At 38.8% G+C, this 27,988-nt stretch overlaps 2 protein-coding genes across 2 annotated transcripts in view; one reads left to right on the top strand and one right to left on the bottom strand.

Moving 5' to 3' along the window:
* The window catches only part of LOC145400957 (myophilin-like), a 107,524-nt gene extending 96,536 nt beyond the window's left edge, over nucleotides 1–10,988 (top strand). Inside the window, exons 6-8 of the mRNA XM_080273322.1 lie at nucleotides 700–886; nucleotides 4,716–4,838; nucleotides 10,307–10,988. Coding sequence (XP_080129448.1) covers nucleotides 700–886; nucleotides 4,716–4,838; nucleotides 10,307–10,320 — 324 coding nt within the window. The 3' untranslated portion in view covers nucleotides 10,321–10,988. The remainder of the gene's footprint in view (nucleotides 1–699; nucleotides 887–4,715; nucleotides 4,839–10,306) is intronic.
* A 15,247-nt stretch (nucleotides 10,989–26,235) lies between these two features.
* The window catches only part of LOC145401090 (uncharacterized), a 361,735-nt gene continuing 359,982 nt past the window's right edge, over nucleotides 26,236–27,988 (bottom strand). Inside the window, exon 12 of the mRNA XM_080273462.1 lies at nucleotides 26,236–27,364. Within this exon, the coding sequence (XP_080129588.1) occupies nucleotides 27,195–27,364 (170 nt within the window). The 3' untranslated portion in view covers nucleotides 26,236–27,194. The remainder of the gene's footprint in view (nucleotides 27,365–27,988) is intronic.

The raw sequence follows: 27,988 nt of genomic DNA, 5'->3' as shown, positions 1-27,988 counted from the left end.
TTGAGGAATGAGATGGTGTCCTAAAACGAACACTGTGTGTATATAAAGTTTCACAGACAAGGGTGACATGATAAATAGGATGAATGGTGCTGTGGAGGAAAGGAAGGGGTATCTATAACCATGAAAGTCAATAATCTTAGTATCATGGGCCAGTTGCACGTGTAAAGTGGCACAACCAAAGGAAACCAAGTTTTGAAAGTTGTCAGTCAAGTTTTGATGCTTGATGACAGTTCTGATAGTGGCATGCTATTAATATCATAGTATTCTTCTGTTAACCATTTGGTTTAATTTCTAAGTAAAAATAATTAAATTTAACCGTAAAAGTCAATAAACTTAGTATCATGGGCCAGTTGCATGTGTAAAGTAGCACAGCCAAAGGTGGCCAAGCTATAGAAAGTTGGCAGTCATGTTTGGATGCTTAATGACAGTTTTGGTAGCGACATGCTACTAAAATCATAGTATTCTTCTGTTAACCATTTGATATAATTTCTAAGTAAAAATAATTAAATGTGATTTTGGAATAATGTATTTCCATTACCTTGAGCTTCATTATCTTTTACTAATATCGGTGCAGTAACTGAAAGACAAGATGTATTGAAGGAGCATCCATTGTTGAACAGACTACCACTGCACTATGACTGCAAAATGGCATGTTACAGTGAGCTGTAGTACCATTTACTCACTTTGTTTACCCCACAGGCCCAGAAGAGGAGCTTTGATGGTCCAGTGATTGGAGTACGAGTGGCCAATGAGAATAAGAGGAATTTCAGCGAGGAGAAGCTAAAAGAGTCCCACAAGATCATCGGCCTCCAGTATGGCAGCAACAAAGGTGCCTCCCAGGCTGGCATGACTGCCTATGGTACCGGCAGACAGATCATCCCAGGAGGTGAGATTTTTCAGTGGACATTGCCAGAGCCCCTATTATTACAGTTCCCATAGATACTGATGAAATATTGGCCCTGTATAATAAAAGTAGCCTGTAATCTTGTCACTTTATCTATCTTTAGCAAGATACCATAATCATTTGCGGGGTTGCCATTTGAGTTTGAGTTACTGTTCTTGTTTTTCAGGGAGGGGCATTAACCCTCCACGAACCCACATGTTGACACGTAGGGAAAATGTAAATGTTGGTAATGTGGATACCACCCAGTATTGTAAATGGTTTCCTAGCCTAGAGGAAACCATTAGGCTTGTCCCTGGTGTAAAGCCAGCCGAAAAAGAAATAAGGGTAATAAAGTCTTATACATAACTGTATTATGGAAGTAACCTTTGATTAAAAGAAAAGCCTCTTTATGTAAGCTTGTACAGATAATGATAAGGAAGAACACTTAAACTGTGTAATGGAAGTAGCCTGTGGTCAAAAGGAAAGCCTTTAAAATATGGCTTTCAAATATAATAAGGAAGAGATGCCTTTATTTGTTCAAGAAATTTGATCATTTCCATTTCAGTTGACATACTTGGTAGAGTATCATAGGTACAATAAACTCTTAATAACAAACATCAATTTACAAAATCTTTGCCCTAATGATCTTACTCAGCCAAACGTATTTCTCATATAAGGGAAGAGATTATTTGTATATGATGGATCCAGCCAACTGACAGCTTTCCATCCCTTCACTGCATGAACCATGTGGTATAGTCTGTGGGAGATGAGGGTAGTGGTGTAAATAGTAAGTATGCTTAACTGGCCTGAGTCCTCACAAGAAATCTACATACTTTTAATGTGAATAAATATTTGATGTTTTAAACAAACAAACAAACAAAAAAAAGCATTCATAGTTTACTGCCTATGTAGAGTGAATAAACATGTTAAATATGACATTTTCCATACACCACAAAATTTTTGTAGCAACAATTCCAAGCAGTTATGGTATCCACTGCTTAATGACGGACTCGTGTTGCCCAAAGGAAAGCTATTTAACATTAAGTAAAGGCATTATGATATAGGTTCAACAGGTTGGCAGAGCTCCCAGAGTTGGCGATCTGGGGAGTGCCAGTACTTTAATATAACGCATGTTCAAGACCAGCGAACAAAAAATTAATCATTTAAATTCTTAATTCTGACACTGCAGTACACAGTAAGCCTTGTAGATAGACAAAATACCATATGAAGTGTTGAGGAAAGCAAGTCACAGAGACAATTACTTGATAACCTAAATCATGGGGAAAGGAAAAATATATTTAGGGTGGCAGGTCAGATGAAGAGGGATAATCGGGATATCATAGGTGAGCAGTGTGTGAAGAATGATGAAGGAAGGGTAGTGGTGAACAGTGAGGATATTAAAGATGCATGGAGAGAGCATTATAACCGGTTGTTGAATGAGGAGTTTGACTGGGACAGGGAAGGTTTGGAGCCAGCAGATCCAGTGTCTGGCCCTTGGCCTTTGATTGATACTGCTACTGTGAAGGAGGCAATAGGCAGGATGAGGGTGGGGAAGGCAGCAGGTGTGTCTGGGTTGACTGCCGAAATGTTGAAGGCCTCAGGCGATATAGGGGTGAGTTTAGTCACTGACCTGATAAATAGGATTATTTATGAGTGTGTTGTCCCAGATGATTGGCTGAAGAGTGTAATTGTAAATGTGTATAAAGGGAAGGGTGATGCCCTGGAAAGAGGAAATTATAGAGGTATAAAGCTTTTAGATCAGATAATGAAGGTAATGGAGAGAGTTTTAGAAGGTATGATTAGAGAAAGAGTGAATATTGATGAGATGCAGTTTGGGTTTATGCCAGGTAGGGGGACCACTGATGCCATATTCATTGTTCGACAGCTTCAGGAAAAATATATTGGTAGGAGAAGGGATCTTTATTTTGTTTTTGTTGATTTGGAAAAGGCCTTTGACAGGGTCCCTAGAGAGGTGGTGAAGTGGGCAATGAGAAAGCTTGGCTTGGAGGAGTGGCTGGTTAGGGTGGTTATGGCCATGTATGTGGGTGCTCACACCCAGGTGAGAGTGAATGGAGATTTGAGTGATGAGTTTTCCGTGAATGTTGGTGTGCATCAGGGGTCAGTCTTGAGTCCCGTGTTGTTTATCATGGTACTTGAAGCCCTTTCACGTGACTTTAGAAACGGACTCCCGTGGGAGTTGTTGTATGCTGATGATTTGGTGTTGATTGCAGAGAATGAAAGGGAGGCGGAGGAAAGGTTTAGGAAGTGGAGAGATGGTATGGGGCAAAAGGGTTTAAGGGTAAATGCAGATAAAACAAAATTGATGATATCTAGGGTTGGTGGCGGTACTGTCAAAGACGAGGGAGAGTGGCCATGTGCAGTTTGCCACAAGGGCGTGGGAAGTAATTCCATCTTGTGCAGTGTGTGTGATAAATGGGTGCATAAGAGATGTAGTGGTATCAGAGGTAGACTGCTAGATAATGCTGATTTTATGTGTACGGCGTGCCGGGGGTGAGCAGGTGGAGATCGTCAGACGTGAAAGGATTGAACTTGCTGGTGAATCTCTTGAGTGTGTGGAAGAGCTTTGTTATTTGGGAGACATGTTGTGTGCTGGAGGTGGGGCTGGAGCTAGCTCTGTGGCTAGGGTGAGAAGTGGTTGGAAGAAGTTCAGGGAGCTCTTGCCTCTCCTGACATTGAGAGGGCTCTCCCTACGTGCTAAGGGGTCTTTGTATGCAGCATGTGTTAGGAGTGTAATGCTGTATGGTAGTGAGACCTGGGCAGTGAAGGAGGAAGACATTCGCCGGCTCAGACGTACTGAAATGACAATGATTAGGTGGATGTGCAGTGCGTCCCTGCGTCCAAGGCCTGGAGGTGTTGGGTTTACAATGGAAGAGTTGAGAGGTAGGATGGAACTGGAGTGTATTGGTGTTGTGATGAGGAGAGGTAGATTGAGGTGGTTTGGACATGTGGAGAGGATGGGGGATGATAATTGGGTGAGGAAGGTGAGAAGTGTTAATATTGGGGGTGGGGTTGTGAGGGGTAGACTGAGAAAGACATGGGACGAGGTCATTAAGTGTGACCTTAGGGTTAAGGGACTGAACAGGGAGGCTGCAATGGATCGTGCAGCGTGGAGAGCCACCATTAGGTGACCAAGGCCGACACATGCAAGCATGTTGGAGCCTTTAAAAACGAAACGAAACGATTAGTGACCTTTGTCCGCAAAATCCGGGGGAAATTCGGTCATGATTTGGCCGTTCGTTATGTCTGAAATTCGCAATACTGGGGTTTGTTTAATTGAGTGTTTACTGTATTTCTGTATTTTAATTGCAGACTATATTCTGGTTGATGTTAATAAGCTTCCACAGTTTGTTCTCCATATACTCGAATATTACTTAAATCACAGACATTCATTTTCTTATTTTGTGTGCCCTTATATTTACCACTGCATTACAACCATGAATGCTCATTCAAAGACCATTTTGTGTTTTTCTGCATTCGAATCTCTCTCATTTCAGTCATAAGAAGTTGATGTAACTAAGCGTACCAAAGTGACACATGGATTTTGCAGGTCGTTGAAAGTGTGAAGTGAATGTCAGTTTCTGAAAGAATATATTGTATTGTGGACCTGAGATAGTTAACCAGACTTGCAGTAATTGTGAAGTCAACCATTTGATAATGTTGAGTTAACAGTATTTGGTTGTATAAGGCTAAATAAATGTTGGTTTCTAGTACAACACTATACCTTATACTGTACTGTATTTATTATGCATGTGAGTGTTCAGAATGTTGTGATATATTAACAAAAATATATATACATATATTCATCCAACAGAGGCACAGAAGCTTGTGTCTGCAGACGGCCAAAAGATTATTGGACTTCAGTCAGGAAGCAACAAGGGAGCCTCTCAGGCTGGCATGACACCCTATGGAGCACCCCGTCAGATCATCCCTGATGGTATGTATTGTGGTTGTAATTCAGTAGCATTGTTTGCATCAGTTAGTTTTCATTTTATGTCATGGACGTGCTGAAAAATACAACTTTTTCCAAACAAGTGTTTGTGAATTGAGAGGATTTGCATACAGAATAGTGTCTGTATTGTAGGTACAAGTGAAACTTCTGAGTTGCAGTGCAGTATTTCTGCATTTTACAAAGCAATAAACGGTAAAATTGAAGACGTAAAAGACAACATATAACGAGAACCTATATATTTGAAAATAATAGTGGTAGGTGGGAGCACTCACCATCCACTCACTCGATGTAGTGCTGCTCTTAGGTGACTGCTCTTTCCTCTCTTCCTTTCTTCTTTCCTTCTGTCCTCTTCTGTCTTTCTTTCCTTCCCTATGCTCACAGGTGATTCTACACTCCCTCTTCTGTCTTTTTTTCCCTCATTCATTCCTCTTCCTTCTACCTATAGATGACTTTACACAGAGTGACAAGCCAAATGGCTTCCTGAACACCAGGAAACCATTTACTGCACTGGATGGTAACCGTTTAACCAAATTATGGCACCTGGTGGTTTTGTGGGTATTTAAGGCACTCCAGTTGGATTGAGACTGTGCAGGTTTCCATATCCCAGGGGTGGTTGGGGTTTAGTGCTTGCATATTGCCACTCAGGAATGAGTGAGGCTGGTCACTTTCATCTTAAATGTCTGAACCAGCTTACCTAGTCCCGGGCTTCTATGCTCCTCATGGGGCAACAGAGGATTAGATGATGATAATGATGGTGATGATGAGGAGGAGGAGGAGAAAGTGTATTGTGTGTTTGTTAGTCTCTTCAATATGTTGATGTCTTTTATGGTGATCTCATTGTTATCAAACACTTGGTTATATTGGTTTTAGTTATCACTGCAAGATGAAATTCTGCACTTCTGTCATTATTGCTCATTTTTTGGCCAAAAAAACATAATTATCATGCACCTGAGCTGGTTTCTGCTAGCATTGATGTGCAGTATCTGTGGTTTTTGATTGCTTTGAGAGAGTCAGAGTTGAGACCCTACTTGAGGAGTTATCCCAGGTGTTGGAGACTACCGACTTTCCACCCTCTAGCTTCGGAACCCCGTATCAATTCCATCTCAGGTCTCCCTATGGTACGTGTTTCTACCAGTTTATATTCTTTTCATAATTTTTTATAAACCTAACCATGTATATGTGTGTTTCTGATACTTACTATAACAGTATGTTTGTATTTAGTGGGTATAGATTGTTGTAAAAGGGAAAATGTAGGTTTGCAAGTGGTGTGCCTGGTACCAATTAAGGATAAATCATGCAGCATAATTATCATGCACCAGGCCTGGTACCAATTATGCGTGATAACCAAGGGATCACTATTGTAATTTTGGTATACTGTATCCAGAAGATTTTATTCCTCATAGGACAAAAATTTTCAAACTGGAGGGGTTAGGTATAGGTTTCATTTGGTAAATCCTTCACTAGTAGGGGATTCTCTTAAGCTGGATAAAATCATCCATGGATATCAAAAATAAACCAAAATGAATAAATGCCATTGACATGAAGGGGTTAGAACTAGATTGTTGTAATACTAATCAAGCTTTCCCAGTTGCTTTACTTATTAGTCAGTGTACATGATATGAGAAAAGAGGACCCGAAAGAAATACTGTAACTTTGTTGTTCTTTCTGCAACTCAGGTGCAAGTGATACGAGCGCAGTAAACCACAAGCAAACATCCTCTTCAGCTGGGTGCTCCCAGGAAATTTTTGTTGAGGTTATGTTGAAGGCTTGTACCTGCTGAGAAAGTGAATGATGGGAGCACTGTAGTGCTTTTTGGTATGGGAAGCTGCATAGCAATGTGGGCATAGTCAATTGTTGGTTGTAATTTGTGTTATTACTGAAGTAGGGAAGGTGGTAGCATTGTAGTCTCACTAGGTGCACTTGTCATTCTGGATATGGTAGTTTCCGAGGTTGAAAATCTGTTGGTGGTTCATGAAAGATGCTCCTCATCTGGGGGTTTTGAATGGGTTTGGTGGCAGTGTGTTTATGAATATATTTGTGTAATGTAGTATTGGGTGGAGGAGGAGAGAGGTTGGGGCAGTCTGTGTAGCACTGAGAGGTTGTTAATTTTTTGTTTCTTAGTATTGTCGGATGATGCAATTTAAAGTTGCACAGGTAGGATGGATCCTGAGGTGAAGCAATAAATTGTTTGCATCTCATATTCATGTGATCCCTGACTGACAGCAGGTTTTGTTTTTTATGCAAATAATATGATTTTTTGGTCTGTGCATTCTGTTGTTGACTTTGTTTTGTGTGTTTTTTTCCCAAGCTTTTCCGAGTTTGTGGCTTTTAGAATGAAACCGAGCTTGGGCTCGTATAATTCATTGTCGTCCTAGTGGATTGCTTGTAAACTGTTTCTGTCAATTTCTTTTGGTGTCCAAAGGTAATACTGTACCTGTGAGTGTTTGCAGGGCATTGAATGTTGCTTGTGTGATAAGAAAAGGTCATGTATGTACCGTTATACTCAAAGTCCAATAGGATTGGGTTGGAACACTGTGATGCAGATGACATGTACTGTATATGGTTGGCTTGTGTGTGTTCTTGTAGTCATTCACCCAGATGATGTCACTTTTTTCTGGCAAATAAGATTATTTTATATTCCAATGGAATGACATTCTTAGACTGAAGGGGTTAATGAACACTTGCTGACCCTTTTCTCTGAGCTACAGTAGTATCTTTATTCATTCATTCATTCATTATCTAATCCAGTGTTGCCCCATGAGAAACGTAGGAGCCCGGGGTTTGGCAAGTTGGTCCTGACATTTCAGATGAGAGTGACCAGTCACACTCATCCCTGAGTAGCATTATGTGAGCAACAGACCCCAACCATCCTTTGGATGTAAACCTGTACTGGGTCAATCCGATTGGAGCACCTTAATGACCCACTGAACCACCAGGCACCATAGTTTGGTAATATGGTTACCACCCAGAGTGGCAAATGGTTTCCTGGTTTACGGGAAAATATTTGGCTCGTCACTCACTGTAGTGTCACCCATAGACAGAAAGAAGAGGAAAGAATGAAGGAAAGAAAGAACAGGAAGGAATGAAGGAAGAGAGGAAAGGGCAGGCACCTAAGAGCAGCACTACATTGAGTAATTGTTAAAAGATGAATAAAGTTGTCTGAGGTAGCAAGAATGAAAAAAGAAAGATACCATCATACTGAAAGCATCCATATAAGTAGAACAGTCTTATTTACATTGCATGATTGACAACGGTAGTAGAGCACAAGAAAAGAATACTCTTTTCAAGCATGGAGTAAAACACCAAGAGTGGACTCTTTTTCAATGCATTGGCAAGTAGACTTCATGGATGATCTGAAGAAGCTTACCTGGTGAAATGTAGGGGAAAAAAAAAAAAAAAAAAATGAAGTTCCCTCCTGCATTTGCCATCGTTTCCGTACTGCTTCAGCTAATCCTGAGTATCCTATCGCATCTGTGCAAGCACTGAAATACCATTACTGTAACTAAGTCCTGTAATGCAAACATTGGGTATGTTAATGACCACAACTTCATTTCACATATGATAAAATTGCTTCTTTAACACTGTATTTTACTCAGTGCTTAGCTTGATTGAGTTCAGTGGATACAGTTGTTACACTTCTTTCTTCAGGAAAACAAATGGCTAGCATCTAATTAATCCATAATTGTACAAAATCTGTCTTATAGTACAAGTGTTTGTCCAAAGTATGTTAGATATGCTGTGTACAGTTTTTCTTGTTTACAGAAATTGTACAATTCTGATGTTTTAATTATCACATAACTACTTCAATATCTGATGCTAATAAACTGGAGATTCCAAAAATTCATGTTTGTTAATACTGTATTAGTTTTCATAAAACTAGTAACACTGAAATAAGAACAGTAATCATTAATGAAATCAGTGGAGCTTATCAGTGCTGTACAGCTTGCTATTAACCTTCCTGCAGCCCTCATCATAAGTAGCTTCCCCCCCCCCCTTTTTTTTTTTATTGTCATTGGTACATGAAAGAAAAATTGGCAGTTATAGGTCCCCGTTGCACCCTGCAAAGCTGATTTGCTAGTTTCCCCCCCAATTTTCAGTAGCAGTTGTATGTAGAGTTCATTTTAGAGATCATCCCTTACTTATATTGAGGACTGCCTGTACTAAGTTCTTGTTCTGATGGATTAACCAACTTTTTGTGTTCTGACGAATAACACCTTTGCCTTTTCAGGTCATATCAAGAAGCATGCGTAAAGGAGTGGTAGTAAGGCCCTTGTGTACTCTTGTGACACTGTCGGGCAGCTCTGAGCAGGAACTGTTATTCCAGGTGTTTTCCATGGCACAACTGATCATTCAACTCATAGAACTTCCTGTTAACAGTTCATCGGTGCTGCAGACTTACATTGTGTCCGTGCTTGGTGTATGACTCTGGCTTCATGAATCATGAACTGCTACTGTAGTTTTTCAGCACTTCAACTCATGTACAGTACATCAGAAATCATGAACTCAGGACAAATACTGATAAACCCTGTTTTATGATTGCTTGTGAAAACAGTTAATGCATTAGAAAAATTCAAAAATGCCACAGCATAGTACATAGACCAATTCACAACAACAACAACAACAAAAGATTCCTGTACTTGTTTTCACTCATGACCTTTTCATCACAACTAGTCATTTACCATTATTCAGTAGAAGCATACCTGTACCTGCGTGATTTATGAAAGTAGTCATATGCTGTTTAAATTTGTCCTGTGGTATGCAAAAATTTCTCTCAGCCATACATTCATATACTGACCATACCGCAATACAGTACCTTCATAAAGAGATGAAAATGGCCAATTATGAATCTTTGTCTTCCACTGTGCCCCAGGGAAAGCACTTTACTTGTATACTGTTCAGGTATGCTGTTTTGAATAGCAATTTTTTCTTGCTAAACAATCCTCTTAGATTCCTATGAAGGTGTAGTCTATGAGGGTATATGAACTACTGTGTATATATTTTCTCTATCCTTGACTGTTTTCCTTAAAAGGTTTCCCTTCCAGATAAATGTATAAATAATGTATCCCCCCAAGCTACAGATCAGTGAGACCATTTTACTTTATAATTTTGTGGAAATTGTAGTTTTTAAGTAAATATTTTTGAGATTAGGTATTATTTTCACCAACTGACAATTTGTTTTCAAGATAAATATGCCTAGCTACATCAAGCTACTGCTGTGGCCTTGAACTCTCCACTGTTATTTGGAGAAGTTATTTTATGTTTAGTAGCTGATTCATCCTGACTTTACGTCTTAAAGTAAATGATTTTTATTACAGATGAATGAAAAATGGTTGTACCTGAAGCTAAGCGAAGGCCACCCAGTGTTTATACTTAATATCTGTAGAAAGTGTCGTTTTGGTTTTTGTGCTTGGCATATCGTGTGTCCCTCTAAATTCCGTCCTCTTGCGTTACAGATCACGAACGGTAGAGTGGGGCGTTCAGAGTTCCCAGTCTGTCTAGCAAGCCCTCCATGCCTACCCCCTTCTTGAACACTGGTCTCCCTCTCTGAATGATATTAGTGGGAACTTTAGTGAACAAGAGAGAAACAATTAGGCCTCTGATAGATAGAGAGAGAGAGATTATTTTTTCACCTTATGACCAACATTTGGTGATAACTGTCATATACTTCTGTATCATTTTCTTAAATCTTTGTCTCATTTTCTCCGTATCTAATTGCATGGTGTCATTTCCTTTTACATTAAAGTGAATTTTTTTCCCCTCCTTCATACTCTCATTTAGAAATGATAATCTCGTAATGCTAAGATGTGGAAATTCCGCTGGCAAATGATTACTCATTTTTGTGTTTTTACCGAGGAATCAATTTTTAGTTTGTGACCTATTTCTTCCTGTTCGTCTTGCTGAGAATGAAGCTCAGCATAATTTTTGTAGCATGACGAGAAAATCAAGTTGTGTGGTATTTTTCGGATAGGAGGTTATATGAATATTGCATTACTGATTAATGTCTAAAGCACTATTTGTACTTTTAACAACTGATTTTTTTTTTTTTTTTGCATTTTTTAACAAATCCTTTGCTTTCACATTATCACTTATTAATTAGAAATTCTTCTGACTTCATTTGTATGCTTTTTTTTTTTTTTTTTTTTTTTTTTTTTTTAATGGTAAAGATAACAATATTTATTGAACAGATCATCAATATCATGCCCCAAATTATCATTCTTATTTTGTACTCTGTGTTTTCAGTGTTAATTCTGACTAACATTTTCCTTAGCTCTTATACCAGTCTTGCTTAGGAGTGTTATGCAAAGTGATTACTGTCGGATATTTTAGCTCTTTTGAGTGTTAAGCTCAAATCATCCTGCAGCACTGTGGAGGAATATATTTGTATGCACAATTTTTTAACAGTTGAAATATGTAAGATATGTTGGTTATTAAAAAAAAATCAAGAGAATATAGTTTGTACTTAAAAGTACTATCTTTGTCAGTCACAAATATTTTTCACCAACAGCAATGAGCTTTGACAGTGGAATACTGTATCTGTTTTCTCAGTATCACATTCTATTTTGACTGTGTACTGAAATACTGTACATCTTTTCCATCACTATCCAAAATTTTAGAATAAGCTTGCAGGAGGAATAAAGTATTCCAATATAATTTTCCCACTGATAGGCAAATAATCTCATACAGTACAGTAAACTGAAGCTAATAGTCTCTTACAGTACATTATTCTGAACCAGTCACCTTGATCTGTGACAGTGCATTTTTGCTTTAGGAGAGAAAGTACACATTTGTGTTTATTTTCATTAATAATTAAGTGCATTTTTTCTTTAACTTGAAGAGATGGTTAAATGCATTTACATACACATTGAAATTTGCATTTATACACCATAAGTGCAGTTAATTCTTACAACTCGATTCATCAGATGCTTTTTTATCGTAGGAAGCCTCATAATCATTAGTACTAGAGAACGTTTTCATATCACTAGCTTTTATGGTTATAATGGGTCATTCATCATTCAGAAAATGATAAGAATTTTTAAGTAATAGTCTGTAAGTACAGTAGTAAAAATTTGTGAAGTCCTCTATCATAAGATTTTTTTTTAAATAGTTACCATAATGTCAAAATTTTACTAACTATTGTAAGGTGTTTTTACTGTGGTTCTGAATAAAACATTTGGCTGGTACACGTTGTTTTTTTAATTATCCCTTTTCAGTTTTGGTGTAGCAAGTACAGTACTCTCACATGAGGTTTGCCAACATTTCCGTCATGGTAATTGTTTAGCCAAAAATAGATGCAAAAATGGTATGCATAGGAATTATATTTAGGCTAACAACAGACGATTTTGTTCAGTAATGAGAAATCTTAGCAGCCAGAGTTATGAAATCTATTACTGTAATTTTGCAGCATTATCCTAATTATGAAGTACCATAATTGTGAATTAGGAGCAAGAAAATGTTGCTGTATAATATAGTTTACATGGTGGTGGTATTTGCATTTTCTTTGCATCAAATATTAAGTTAAGACTGAAAAACGTAGTGATTATTGTAGCTTTAATTAAGATGTCACCCTGTCGACGTGATTCACGGCAATCGTTGTGAAGTGCGAACAAATAATGAATATTAGGCTATGCTAGACTCACTCTAGCTTACTGTATTTTTAATCACTTATCCATGAAGGAAATGGTCTCGAACTGAATAATATAGTCTGGCAGTAGCAAGTATTTAATAGATTTAAGGTAGGGGTTTATGGAGACCTTTTACATTTCACTCCTTTTACTTAGAGGGAATGTTTTCTGAGCTCAATAATTTCATTCAGCAATAGCAAGGATTATAGAAAAAAAAAAAAACCGCTATCGAATACAGAACCCAATATTGTATTTACTCAGTAACATTGGAGTCATGAAGTTGACAGCAGTTCGAAAACATGGACAAATGTAGTATCATCTAATTAATTTTGAATTATGATTAATATGTCATGTTCTCTTGTGAAAGAGAATTGTTGTAAGTCATATATACATGCTAATGTATATAATCAGTAAATGAAACTGAAGTATCATAGAATCAATTATTAGGTATGAGACGGGACAAAGTGAAATTCCTAAACAGAGAAAGAAAGACTCTAAACTTATTCATACATTATTTATTCTTCTTGGACACATTAATGTGAAATTTAAAAGTCAAGGATTAAAGGAAACAAAAATAAAACAAAGAAAACTATCAAACACTCAAACAAGGCAGAATTGCAATATTGAGCCGAAGTTCGGGATGAGACAGTGGTTAGTTTATATCCCGGAAATCATGCACTTATCCTCAGGCATCCGCGGGACTTCGAAGGGTGAGGGTGTGCTGTTGCGGCTGACTGATCTTGCCCATTAATACGAACAACGAGGGGACCGATGAACTTCCACCCATTAATTTAAGGTGTGGTAAGGCGGTTACTGTTTTCTGTTTGGTATTTATGTTGGTATAGTGTTCGATGCTGATTGTTTGGATGACGACCGGGAGATCGCAGTTCACAGGCTACTGCAGGTATGCGACTTTTTTGTGCAGCAACAAAGTAGGCTTCATAGCAACGATTCATTTAGCTAAATATTTCACAACCTATAAACGAATAATAAATATATACAAAACACACCGCAATGTTTAAGTTAGAAGTTACCAAAACGAGCGCCCTCAGAAAACACGGGAACACTACGTAGGGTACCGGTGTCGTATGCACGGAGTAACTTCCATCATGAAGTCACTCCGTGCATATGACGCCGGCCTTCTCACCAACCCCTTCTGACCTGAAGGGAATCTCTCCGACTTTATACCGCTTGGAGAGGATGTGTGTGTGTGTGTGTGTGTGTGTGTGTGTGTGTGTGTGTGTGTGTGTGATCTAGTGTCTGGTAGGTTTCCATTCACGTGGACTGACTAGAGCTGGTTACCCCACATGTTTGAATACATCATGAAATTCTTGGTCGTCTGGATTACAAAGAGATTGTTTGATACATCATATGTTAAGCATTCTTGATGGTCTAGGTCTTTAGGACAAGATTGTGGATATATATTGTGTGGATTGTCATTCCTAGTGAGAAGCTGTGTATTTCTCCAGCAGACATTACGTCCTGTACATTGTTATGAGATATATATTAGTGCTTATATAATGCCCACAGATCAGTTACTGTGCATATAATGCAGTAATTTTTAATCTTCTGGTTGCCAGTTATTATCTTCTTATCAAAATTATTTTTTTTCCTTGTATTTTAAACAATTATGTTGGACAGAACTCATTTGTAGAAATCATTGAATTATTGTTTCGGCATGAAAGCGACTTCGATGTGTTCCCATTTTCCTCCAACCCCAGTGGAGTTGGACCAGATTATTGTGGGGATAAGTTTGTTATGCACTAACACTTGCTCAGGGCATTCATTAGCTACAGTACATTTCTTCTGGATCCCCTCCCTTCCCTTTTTCCCTCCGAAACTACTCACGACCCACAAGGGGGACGCATTCTCCCCTTCCCCCTCGGTTAAGAACTGCCGTCCTAATGTAAAAATTTGTCACAACGGCCAAGCTTTGTTCTAGTCTATTAATTTCTCCTTTATGCTTAGCCAAGATGGATAGGTGTGGGAGGTGGTATCACCATCCTGGACTAGAGGTTCTAAGTAAACATAGGCCTAATATCCACATTGGTTTTGTTTTACATATTTATTATATTTAAAACGCAGCAGAGTAGTGTAGGGGGGCACGTGAAAATGATGACGATGATAATGATGAATATAAGTCTGTGTTTACATCTTGAAAGTTATAGTAGTCATATAAAACTACAGATACTTGTATGTTGCAGCCATTAGTGTTTCAGCCCTGGAAATGAATGTGTTGTTCAATAGTCATGTCAGTCACTGATGTAATGCGCGAACGGATAGCCAACAGTTGTGGCAAATTTGCTACAGTATCCAATCTTCTCTACGTATCGGTCTGTCAGTAAAATGACACGGTGAGCTCTGCATTTCTAGTGTAAATCTGTACAGCTGGTGGTTAAGGTGCCATCACTAGATTATGAATAAAGAGAGCGTAGTAAATTTGCTGAAGTTAGCCATTGATATCCGTAATAAAGAATGGGTTGCTTTTCATTTTCTTTGATTGTCTGGAGGGGGAAACTTGATATTGTCCTTCATTCTTATTATCTCTCCTGTCCTTTGTTTTTCTTCCTTGCCTTTCATTTTCTTCCTGCTTTTTCCTTCCTCTGTTTAACTTCCATATTCTGTCTGTCTGTCTGTCTGTCTCTCTCTCTCTCTCTCTCTCTCTCTCTCTCTCTCTCTCACACACACACACACACACACACACACACGCAGGCTGCTTATTGTAATCTTTCCATTTCTGTGTTGGTTTCTCTCCCTTTTGTCCTTTCTATTACTCGCCCACTCATTGACCGATTTTCTCGCTTCTCATGGAAGGAGGAAAGAAAACTGAAAAGACTGATCAGGAGGAGAGAGCAGGAAAGAGTAGAGATCAGCGAAGAGTGAAGAAGGAGGAGGAGGAGGAAGACAAGGAGAAGGGGGAGAAGAGGGAAGGGGGGAAGGGGAGATGAGCGAAGGGAGAGAAGAGGGAGGAGGAGGGAGAGAGGACTAGGAGGAGCAAGGGGGGAATAGGAGGATATGAGTGGGTGGGAACGCAAGCACACTCACGCAGAAAAGTATCACCTTGGATCAATATTGTCTGGGAGGTGTCTGCTCTCTCTCTCTCTCTCTCTCTCTCTCTCTCTCTCTCTCTCTGCTGTGTGTGTGTGTGTGTGTGTGTGTGTGTCCAGTGCATTCATTTTTTGCCACACAGCTCGCCACTCGTGCTTTCAACCTCTTCTACATAGCCCCCTCCCCTCTTCTCTCTCTCTCTCTCTCTCTCTCTCTCTCTCTCTCTCTCTCTCTCTCTCTCACACACACACACACACACACACACACAGTTCCCCATCCCTCCCTCTCCCTGTCTGTATGTGCATTCAACGTGTCTCATAGTCCTCCCCCCCCTCTCTCTCTCTCTCTCTCTCTCTCTCTCTCTCTCTCTCTCTATATATATATATATATATATATATATATATATATATATATATATATATATATATATCCCCTTCTGTTTATGGTCTTAACAGTGATGGACACCATTCTGAATTTACTGTTTCATCTTCTATCTTGCTTCTACCAAACACGTTTCGGTTTGGTGACATGCCCTTCTTTCTTCCCTAATTGCATTTACTGTAAATATGGTTCAATTGTTCCATGGCCATATATCCCTACACATATTTTAAATTGGGGGATTTACGTTTTTTTTTTTTTTTTCGGGATCAGAGGTCCAGACATACAAACACACAAATTTTGGTATAAAGTTATTTGTATGTTCAGTAATCATCGTGGTAATTTGCACAGAGGTACGAGTACATCAGTGTTCTGTAGCTGTGTGATCATTCTGCATTCTCTTGGGAATATTGGCAAAATTCCTTCTTACTTTCTCTCTTCTCACTTTCTCATCCCAGATAACTCTTTCGTGTCGTGCTCAGCTTTCCTCTCACTTCTCGTGATTTTTACATCCTCTCGTGTGCTTTTTGTCTTGTGTGTTTTGTTTCGTGTAGGCCTTGTAATTTTGATTATCTATCTCTCCATCTATCTATATATATATTTTGTGTGTGTATCTATATACTGTATGAATCTATTGAATATATATATATATATATATATCTATATATATATATATATATCTATATATATATATATATATATATATGCAGAGAGAGAGAGAGTATATAGATATATTTACCTCCTTCAATGAAGCTGAAGGTTATGTATTCACCTATGTCTATCTGTCTGTCTGTCTGTCCAGGCAGTATCTCCAAAAGTTCTCAATGAATTTCAGTGAAGTTTTGTGGAAGGATGGGCCATGGCTCAAGGAGGAAGTGATATTATATGGGGGCGGGTCCGGATCCAGATCCGGAGTATCCCCCACAGTAGCTCCAAAAGTTCTCAGTGAGTTTCAGTGAGACTGTATGGAAGGGTGTGCCGTGAGCCAAGAAAGAATTGATTAAATTTGGGGGTGGATCAGGATCTTGATCCGGATTCTATATCCACGGATCCGGATCCGGATCCTTTTTAATGGCAATGGCATTGGCGGAGGTATGGCTGTCTGAGTGCATTCTAGTCAGTAATATTTTTGGTGATAATGATAATTCGAGGAGCCATAATTGTTTCTATTATTATTATTATTATTATTATTATTATTACCCTATTATTAATATCTTTTTTGTTGTTGAGTTAGTACCGTTATGAATCATTATATACGGTAATATGTTCTTTCCAGTTTCTGCTTTTCTTTGTGGAATCTCAGCCTGTTAAAAAAAAAAAAAAAATATACGAGGCTCGTGTCCGGCTCTGTTCTCTTTTCATATGAGGCAGTAAAATGCCTGAAGTTCTGTTTTTGGCTTCTCGCTGAAGCGAGAGAAAGAGCTTCATATTTCTGCTTCAGTTCCTTTGATGTGATGGAGTTATATTCTCTATCTATCTATCTATCTATTGCCAGACACCGCAATCCCGCAAGGGGTGGCCACCTGACCTTGAGTTATTTGTTTTACGGGGAGGGGCACCAACCCTCCACCAACCCACTTGTTCATACGTAGGGAGCACGTATGGTTTGGTTATATGGTTACCACCCAGCGTTGTAAATGGTTTCTTGTCTTACAGGAAACCATTTGACTTGTCACTCAATGTAAAGCCACCTGTAAAGGAAAGAAAAACAATAAGAAGTGACAGGAAAGATGGGAGAAACAGGAAGAGAGGAGGGCAGGCACAGAAAATGAATGATAAAGGCTAAGGAAGAAGTAGGCAACACTGCATCAAGTGAGTGGGTGATGGTCGCCACCGCCTACTACCTAGTTATATTCTCGTGGGCTTAAAAGGTTTACTATAACGTTTACCGTATTTATTTATTTATTTTTATGCAAAAGAAAGAACTGAGGGCCGGAAACCTTTACACAGTCCTTTCCTTAAAAAAAAAAAAAAAAAAAATGAAAGGAGCTAAAATCAAAATCTGATCATTTTGAGATGCCAGAACACAATCACATTGGCATGTACATTGCTGATGTCTGTAATATGGACATGAGTAGCGTAAATAACGTATAAGAAAATAGTAAAGTGCAATATGCATATATAACTGGTAAAGAACTGCTAGAAAACCTTTCAAGTTCTCACGAGATGCAGACTCTGACTATGTTGGTATAACGTCAACATTATTAACCCAAAGATCTTATTAATTAACCCTTTCATTGCTATGAATGCATTTAGAGTCACAACTTCTTCACAAGGATGGATTCTGAAGTGTGTTATTCAGGTTAATTGTAGAGGATTTGATTTATATGAGCAATTTCCCAGCAGCGAAAGGACTAAATACCAACTGCATACAGTCCTTTAACAGCTGTCGAGGTTTGTTGAGATTTTAGTGAAGTAACACCAGTCGATTTTGTTAAAGATGAGAGCAGCAGTGAAAGGGTTTAGCCTATCAAGTCACACAAACATACGGTATATATACAGGTGAATGAAACAAGAGTCACATATATATATTGTTTCATCTACTATTTAATTCCACAGGGTAATCCCATACATATGCATTAATATCAGTGACAAGGCCAGCAATTATGAACCCAAAGTAAAGGTTCAGTAGGGTTTATTTTCCCCCGTAGCGAAAATGAACCATAATGAACTTGCATGTAAGAGCCAAAATAGCCAAACAAGTCACATTTTTTAATAACTTTTTTTTTTTGTTATTTTTAAAAGGATTATTTTAAAGTAAGTGTTCAGCGGAGTCAATGAATCTCTAAGATGCCTATGTTAAGTCTTGGTATTTTTAAATAATTTTTTTCTTTTCTTCATTTTTTTGGTTTTGACTAGAGGGAACAGGACGTAGAGGCAGGAAAAGCATGTAAAGCAGGCAGCTACATAAGGCGCTGTGTATTTATTATTTTTCCATTTGTGGGATTGTGTGGCTGGCTGGCGACCTCTGCCATCTCTAGTTAGCCCAAGCAGTTGCCACGCACCAGGAGACAGGCTGATATAAATCATCTTAATATCGTAATTGTCTCTTATTGCTGTCTTTAACTTATTGTTATTTTGAAAGAGTGGAAGCTGGGGTTAATTGTTCGATGTTATGGGATTTGCTGCAACTTAAGTCCTAAAAAATATTAATGTTTAATAGATGACGGTATGAACTTTAAATGTGAGTATGTTGTTTGTGCATTTTTTTGATGAATTAGGGATTGAATGAATGAACATGTGTCTGTCAACAACAACATTTGTTTTCGGTGGTTTTGAAATGGGAGTGTGAATTTTGTGGCCTATTTAGCCACTGATTCTTCAGCTCTTTTTCCTTGTATAAAAGTTATCCTGCCGCAAAACTGATAACACTTAAACAAACCCCTAGATCTTCACAGACAAGTGAATTTTTTTTTACAACAATTTGTGAGAAAAGGGTGGGACGTGGGGATCTACCAAGGCTATAGGGTCACAGAGCGTCCTCCAGTCAGAGCCACAGTCCACCCAACACACACACACAGCCCGGACGATACGACTGAGCGGCAGAGGGAGGGGGGAGATAGAGCACGGGAGAGAGGTGGCAGGAAAGGGAGAATTGTTCATTTTTTTAAGGTTTTCCTTTTTTTTTTAAATTAATTCCCGATAATGTTAGTTATGTGGTCTTCTTGATCTTCCTCTTGTTCTCATCTTTGTTTTACCAGAGTTAGTCGATATTCATCAGCGTTTTTCCTTTTCTTGTTTTTCTTGATCCTCATTATTATTCCCAGTTATTTTTTACCTAATCCTTTTCCACATTGTTTGGGCCTTTTTTCCCCATTGTTCTTTATTTGCATTATTCCTTTTTCGTGATGATCCCCCCCTCCCTTTTGTGTGTTATCCCGGGCATTTTCATGATTTCTATTACAAAAGATAGAAGAGAACCAACTCGAACGTGACGTAAAATGTCAACAGGGTTGGTCCACTGTCTTGTCTAGTTTTCAGTGCGTTCTGCCTGCCATCTCTTCTTCCACACACTAAACTTCCCCACAGACTCCGTCCGCTTTTTATCGCCAGAATAATATAGATATTTATGTTTATATTTAATTATTTTTTATTTTCTCTTTTTTTTATTTTAAACACACGACAAAGTGCACAGGCTGGATATAATATAATGAAGCCTGGAAATGAAGGGGGAGGGACGGGGGACTGGCAAAGAACCGATATCTGAAGACCCTATAACGTGATTGGGAAGGGGGCTTGGGGAGGAGGGGGATAGCTGGCCTTTATGGGATGTAAATAAAGCTTAGCTTGCTAACATTGCGAAAAATAAAAGCTGATTCAAGGGAGATGAATATGGTCGGAATGCTGCCGTTCGAGGATCTTCAGAACGCTCTTTACTATAAGGTCTGAGGAGAGGGGGTGGGGAGGGGAGAAGAGGAGGGGATATCTCAAAACAACATTATTATTTTTTTTTAGACTGCACAGGAACAGTATGGCCGTCACAGTTGCTTCTAGAGAAGCCACTGGAACTGCACAAATTGTTTCTCAAATTCACCGCTCTACATCCATTGGCTTGTAGTCTTACACTTAATTTGACCGTGCCACCAAATTCCACCATTTATATAACAGCCTAAATGTATATGATTATCGTATCACATTTTAATCCTTATTCAACCTGTTTATAAAGATTAAATTTGAGAACAGACAGCACACAAGACTGCCCGTTTAACGCCTAATGTTACATAATATATTTATATATCTATATATAAGACCTTATATAGGGCACAATATCATGAGTCGGGTAATGTATATATATATAATGTCCCAGTTACACCATCCATCACGCTCAGACAGACAGGCAGACAGACAGACAGCACCTCTTCTCACCTCGACGGGATGCCTCAAAATACTGTAATTTCAGTCCTTTCAACCCTGGGACCTCATTTTAGTTTTTATTCTTGCTGCCATCAGACTACCTACGTGAACGCAGGGGAGTGTTTTCAAAATGGAGGGATTAGATATAGCCTTCATTAAATCATTCACTACCCCAGACTCCTAGATTAAATCGTCCAGTAGCAGCAAGAATAACGTCAAAATACAGTCTTCAGGCTGAAGGCGTTGATTCCTCGTTTTACACTGTTTCCCCCCCCCCATATGTCTTCTTTAACAAGGCCGCTGTTGAAAAAAATCTGAGTAAAATTTTATTCCTTTTAGAGATATAGTTTTGTAAATTTATTTGCTTTTAATAAATTTTGTTCGGTGTTTATCTAACGATTTTGATAAATTTAACTTCTTCCGCCCGATTACGTCTTTCTCATGTTAATCATGCTACCGCTAAAGTATTTTACTCAGCTTCAGTAAAGATCTAGCAGCGAAAAGGTTAACTGAAAGCTATATCTAATCCCTCAAAGTCTGGTAAGTGTCTCCAAAGCTGAATAAAATTTATGGTAGCAGGAAGAACAGAAAAAGATGAACGTCTTCGGGCTAAAGAAGTTAAACTCCCTCTCGTTGTGTGAGTTCAAATTTCTTAAAGACGTTATTCCAGGAGAAAGATTAAGAAACTGCGAAATTGATGCGTTGCTAAAAGTCTGTAAAGCTGTCCCTCGCGCTTTCCTAAGCTGAAGTGCAAGATTCATTAGTTATATTTTAAGCTGAATTAAGTATCTCATTCGGCAAAACCTCATCAGTTCGAGGACGTCTTCTCCACGTTAATCTTCCTACCACCGGACTTATATTTGGCTAAGGAGAAACTTTTCCCATTGGAATAGTTAAATGTAGACTTCATTAACCCTGCCGATCCAAGAGGCCTCCCTTAAGACGAGTGAAATTATCTTGTGACCACCTGACGATCTTATTAATAAATAAGGCAAGACCTCCAGGTGTGAAGCGGTCCATGAAGACTGTATGTAACCCTTTCAGTACGAAACAGTCGCTCCTAAGTTTAATAAAAATCGCTCAACCGTAGCAAGAATAGAATGAGAAAAAGACGTCATCGGATTAAAGGGGTTAGTTGCTTAAGCACCCAGATAAGCCATCGGATCACATTAAATGCAACATCTTAAACCATACATGTTCTCCTCGGGTTGTTGGCGTCACCTACTGCACAAAAACCAGTCACACTCTCTCCATGTTAATTATAAATCACAAAGCTTTGACGGAGTTCCTGGTATGAATCTCCGTTGTTTTCCATAGGATACCCTGCAGAAAATTCTCGTTTAGATAATTCGTTTTCTATAGTAACTCCTGGAGGCATATTTGGGTACATCACCTCTCCATGTTAAGCATAAATCACAAAGTTCTGGCGGAGTTCCCAGCATGAGTCTCCGGTTTTCCTTAGTTTACCCTGCGATAACGTCTCTTGATAATTCGTTTATTACGTAACTCCTAGAGCCATAATTGTGAGTAGATTGCTCCTTTACTTAATAATTAGTGAGTATCTGCACTTGAAGCATCTCTCGGCTCCAGTTTAACGAATAATTGCCTGTTATTGTAAACCAACAAATCTTTGGTCAATATCTCATTTTCATTCCAGGGGATCATTGCTAGAGCGAGGGAGGGGGGACTTTAATTCAGCATAATAACAATGAAAATAAAAGTACCAAAGTTCCTATCATTTAACAGTAAAAAATATGTGGTCCGTCACTCGTTTTCTTTTAGGGAACGTTGCTAGAACTCTTCATGGTAAACAAAAAGTAAGAAAGCTGAAGTACACACTGTTTTATCACAAACAGTAGTGGTTTCTAAACATTATCTGGCACTTTCACTCTTTTTCCACCAGGGAACGGTGCCAGGATGAGGGAGGGGAGACTCTGGTCTTCCATGATAAAAAACAAAAATGTTGAATCCAAAGTCCCACTCCTTTTCATCATTAGTAGTGATTCCCACAACTTAAAAGGATACTAAATTCCTCGTATGCAATGGGGGGAAACTGCCAGGGTGAGTGAGGGCGGGAATAGGGGGGAGACTTCGGTTTTGGCATAAGGAAAAATAAATTAAATAGCTAAAAACCAAAGTCCCACACCCACCATTTCATTGCTAGTGGTTCCTAGGAAGAGAATTTGCCTTAGCACACACTCCTCGCGAATAGGCTTAAGCTGGCAGTAGGCGGAGACGATATCGGGGTTTGAGAATGAAGTGACGGTGCTTTGAGAAATGGTCCCTTGTTCCCTGGCAGCTTCTCCTGTGGCTCTGGCTCTTCGTCCGTTTGCAGCTTACTAGTATTTTTATTTATTTTTTATTTTTTTTAGTTTACTACTAAGTTATTTTACTCTTTTTGCAGCTTACTACTATCGAACTTAACCATTTTCTCCAGCGTCCTATTACGAAGCTTTTCTTTATTGAGCCTTACAATTTCTTTCACTTACAGTATCATCACCCTTTTTTTTTTTTTTTACAGTTTTCCTTCTTTTTTGTTTATATTCACATCAGAGCACTACTTTCACTTTTTATTTCTATTTCCTTAATTATTTTCCCTGTTATGAGCTCTGTGGCTCACCTGTAATTAACAGACTGCATTTTTCACATTTTTATCATAACACTAATACTTTTTCAAAAATTTTCCTCTTTTTACATAATGTTCCTCTTATATTACTACTGTTTCTTCTTTTTTCTGGTCCTGTCATTTCACCCATTTTTCATTTTCAAAATTCTTTTATCATGTATTCCGTTAAAAAACTCTTTTCAGAAACTTCATTTCAGTCTGTGCCGTAGCGAAATATAATAAGTACAGGATACCTAGTACCGCAGGCACATTATTTTCACGACAATACTTTTTAACATCAGCACCTTCATCTGTCTCATTCCTTGTCCCTCCACCACAAACTCGAACAAGCCAATTACAAGCCAAGGAACCACCCCCATGGTTACCAAAGGGCTCCGTTGACCAGTCGCATGTGGAGGAGAGGGTCCGCTTCTCCCATTTCTCTTGACCTCAGTCCTGTTTTCATGTCGACTCAGAAGGTGCTTCTTTTATACACTAAACGCATCACAGAGGCGTTTATCTTGTCTTAAAAATACATGTTGCGTATTGTCAAGTTTTTCATATGTAGTTCAGTGTTACTTTTTCTTTAAATCTGACGTTTTTCTAAGTCTTTTCTTTGTCGAGGCAATTTTCTATCACTTTTTTTTTTTCACAATTTTCTGTATTTCAGTCAATTTTTTCAACTTGGTTATAATGGTCTTGTGATTCCCATACGGAGTATTTTCTTTCTTGTTTCTCGAGTCCTTATTATGGTCAGTTATCTGTCACTTTTCTCTTTAGGTATTTCTTTAGTCTCATTTTGGGCACTTCTTAGTCCATTTGTCCTTCATTTTGTGACATTTTTCTGATTCCTCACTTTTGGGTAATATATTCCCGTCACTTCATTCTTCCCTTACTGATATATATATTGGAATGTTGTTAAAAATAGAAATAACCTAAAGGAACGTAATATAGGTGACGCCAACAACGCGTTTTCTAGGAGAACTCTGATTCACCCTATTATTTTTTAAGACACTCAGCTCTTCACTCTTACTCTATGTGGTTTTAAAAAGGGGGGAGGGGTGGTGATGAAAGAGGAGGTGGGGAAGGAGGAAGAGAGGGTGGAGGAGGAGAAAGAGGAAGTAATAGTGGAAGAGGAAGAGGAGGATTTAGGGTTAGACAATTAGGGGGTCAGATAGCTGCACAGGGTTGAGTTCAGACAGGGTTCACATAGTTAAACTTCAAATAGTAAAGGTTCAGACGGTTTGCAAAGAGTTCATATAGTTAAAGTTCATACTGGGTTCATTGTTCAGTTAGGGTTCAGATGGGTTAATGAGAGCTCAGGTTCTAGAGAGTCAGTCAGGGGTTCAGGCAACTTAGGTTCAAAAAGAGTTCAGATAGGGTTTACATAGTTACCATAGTTAAGTTTCAGAGAGGTTTCACAAAGCTCAAACAAGGTTCAGATAGGCAAGGTTCAGACAGCTTGGGTTCAAAAGTGCTAAGATAACTAGGGTTTAGATAGCCGGGGTTCAGATAGGGTTCAGATAGATGGAGTTCAGTTAGGGTTCAGATAGACGGGGTTCATATAGGGTTCAGATAGTCAAGGTTCGGATAGGCGGTCAAGGGATCAGAAAAGTTGTTGTAGCAAGCTCGGACTATCACGATAATCACAGTGGTTGATCATGGTTTAGCATAGTTAGCGGGTTATTATTTTTTACGTAGCAGTTTTATTATCTTCCAAATTCACGCCTTTGGTTTGACATGGTAGGTAGGTAGTTATATTATTCTCTGTGGCCCCTCACTCTTACTCTCTCTCTCTCTCTCTCTCTCTCTCTCTCTCTCTCTCTCTCTTTTACTCAGTCTCTCTCTCTCGCTCACACACCCACAAGCTCACTCACTCACTTTCTCTCTCTCTTTCTTGCTTTTGGAAGATGAAAATTTGAGGACTTATCTTCATATCATGCTTATTCACGCGATAAAAAATAGGCCAGGTGGGTTCTTTCATAAAACTACAATACCTATAACAAAGAGAAAAATAACAATCTTAATTTTCTGTCAGTATATATGCGCCTTATTCTCTACGTAGCCTTAATAACACTTTTTTTTTTTAAATATATATTTTACAAAATGAGCAAACTCTATTCGAACATAGCGTATGTGTTAATTTTTTTCCTCCTAGTGCAATAAAATTCTTCAGTATGTTGGATTATATGGACGCTGATATGGAAAAAAAAATGATCAATAGGAAGAATGTTATGTTATCAAAAAGTTCATATATTGCTTCGCTCTATTCGGTCGTAGGAGTGTTGCATTGATTTATTAATTTCTTCACAGTTTGGATTCAAAGTCACATTCGGTTCAACTTAGTGTCATTGTTTGCTGAAAGCTTTTCTTGTTTTCATGTTGTCAGTTTGTGTGTTTTCTGTAGTCAGAGTCAGTATAGAGTCTAAGACTATCACTTTTTTTTGTCATAGTTTGGTAAGTTTCTAGAAAAGTACATAATCATGTAAGATATTATTTTTATAGATAAATATGGATGGATAAGACTCAAGGCCAATGATTCATCCTCTTATGAAATACAAACTGAAACCTTCCATATCTATCAACACTGTCAATCACCTCCCCTCATAAGGCATTATGTGACGTCACTTGCTACACCACTGCCCGACTCCTTGCAGTACTGCTTTCTCATTTGTTGTTCAGCATAATCCAGTGCTATCGGTTACTCTTTCTCAGTTGTCATTCAGTGTTGTAATATGTTGTCAGCCCTTGCTGCTTTCTCGTTTTTCATTCAGCGTTGTCATTTAATGTCAGCTATTACTTCTTTCTCATTTGTCGCTCAGCATAGTAATCTGATGTTGCCTGTTAACTCTGTTCTCATTTGTCATTCATCCTGTGTCATCTTCTGTGTCTTGTTCTTCTCTTGAACACTTTATTCCATTCTCGGACCCCTCATTTCTCACTCATCCAGCTTGTTACAGTCTTGTCTCTTGGTCTTCTGTTGTTCATCTAAACCCGGTGTTGTGCATTACGCCTTGATTCACTCTCAATCACTTGATTTCACACGTACAACTTTAACATGGTCTTCTTCACAGATCTTAGCAACCCCAGACGTCATCCGCATTCGTTGTTCGGCCCTCTTCCTTCAAGCAGCCCATACCCGACTTGTCCCGAACTACATCCACATTTCATCGTTTCTGCGATTGCGATTCTACCTTGTCTCTCATTCAAAAAAGTTACTACTGAGAACATCTAACGAGGACACGTGACCACCAACCCTCTACACAGTACTCATCTGCTGTGGGAAAGAGTTGGTGCCTTTTTTTTTTTTTTTTTTTACATGAAAACTGGATGGCTAAAACTTTCACACGAATATCTGACTATTATAAAGTGGAGACAGACAGACAGACAGACAGACAGCTAGATGGACAGACGGCTTGTTTGGAGCTCTGGATTCACTTATGGAAGGCAGTAAGGGTGCGGGTGGGTTAGGTTCGGGTGGTGAGAGGGAACGACGGGGTTCAGCCAGCGCACCTGATAATGTTGCCTGGCATTGTGTTGCAATGGTAGTGTCGGTGGAGTGCAAATGAAGCTTACTGGAACTTAGATTCCCTTGGAAAAAACGATGTGATTATAGTGATGCTCTTATGGTGTTTCAGAACAACAAAGAATTTCGTTTTACAAGTGGTGAAGAGATGGGCAGTGATGTGATATTTTTTGAAGGGGAGAATTTCATAGCTGGATTATTTTGATCAGGAGTAGAGAGGACATGTTAGGATACAAGGTACTAACATGACAAGAACGTCAGTTAGAGAGGGTAGAGTAACAACGCACTGTCCCTTCCCCCTCTGTCTTTTAGAACTCGAGACGGTAGGCATTGCAGCTGGTTTCGTGGTCCTGTAGATTGATGGTGCAGCGAGAGGCAGATGGAGCCAGGTCTATCTTGTTGGCAATGAGGGCGTCTTCATTGGCGGCGACCCAGTAGCCCAGGGCGTCTGTGTCGTAGGTGGGAATGATCGTTACCTCTGCAAGGAAAATGTCAAGCTTCAGTTATAAAGGCATGGTTTGCTAGGGGCGTGATTCTCATCGGTTAAGGAGACTAACACCTTTCTTATTAGTTATTCTTGTATCTTGTACGTTACTTTCTTCTTGATGTTGTTTCTGCTTCTAGTTCGTTAATTTACTATTGTCTGTTATTTCTGTATCTGGTAGCCTATTTTTGTGACATTTCTGTATCTGGTAATTTACTTTTGTGTGTTTTCCCTGTATCTACTGGGTTACTTCTTCCTGCAAAAATAAATCTAAGTTACGACAGGGATGCAATCCTTCATATGTTTAAGTATTCGACCCAAAGAACGTTAATTTAATTATACATGTTATCTGTACAATGTATGTCATTAATATTGAAAAAAATGTAGGTAGAGTACAAAAGAACAGTAGGGAAGGGGTCTTAGAAACCATCCTAAGCATACGCGAATTTGGTTCCAATGCTGTACAATTCGTGAAGGAGGAGTTAAGTGTGGAACAAAGATGAAATAGTGGTGCAAAGGAACGGAAAGCAACTGAAGACGTGCTCATATGTTTGACTCAGAAACATCAAAAAGTAACTAAATTGTAACTATAACGTAGGTAGTTTATACAGCTGTGTT

Source organism: Coenobita brevimanus, chromosome 54 (assembly GCF_032717465.1).
Source record: "Coenobita brevimanus isolate Jiangsu-jjx chromosome 54, ASM3271746v2, whole genome shotgun sequence".
Taxonomy (NCBI): domain Eukaryota; kingdom Metazoa; phylum Arthropoda; class Malacostraca; order Decapoda; family Coenobitidae; genus Coenobita; species Coenobita brevimanus.
The sequence above is the reverse complement of the archived record's forward strand: the minus strand, read 5'-3'. Positions and strand labels throughout refer to the sequence as shown.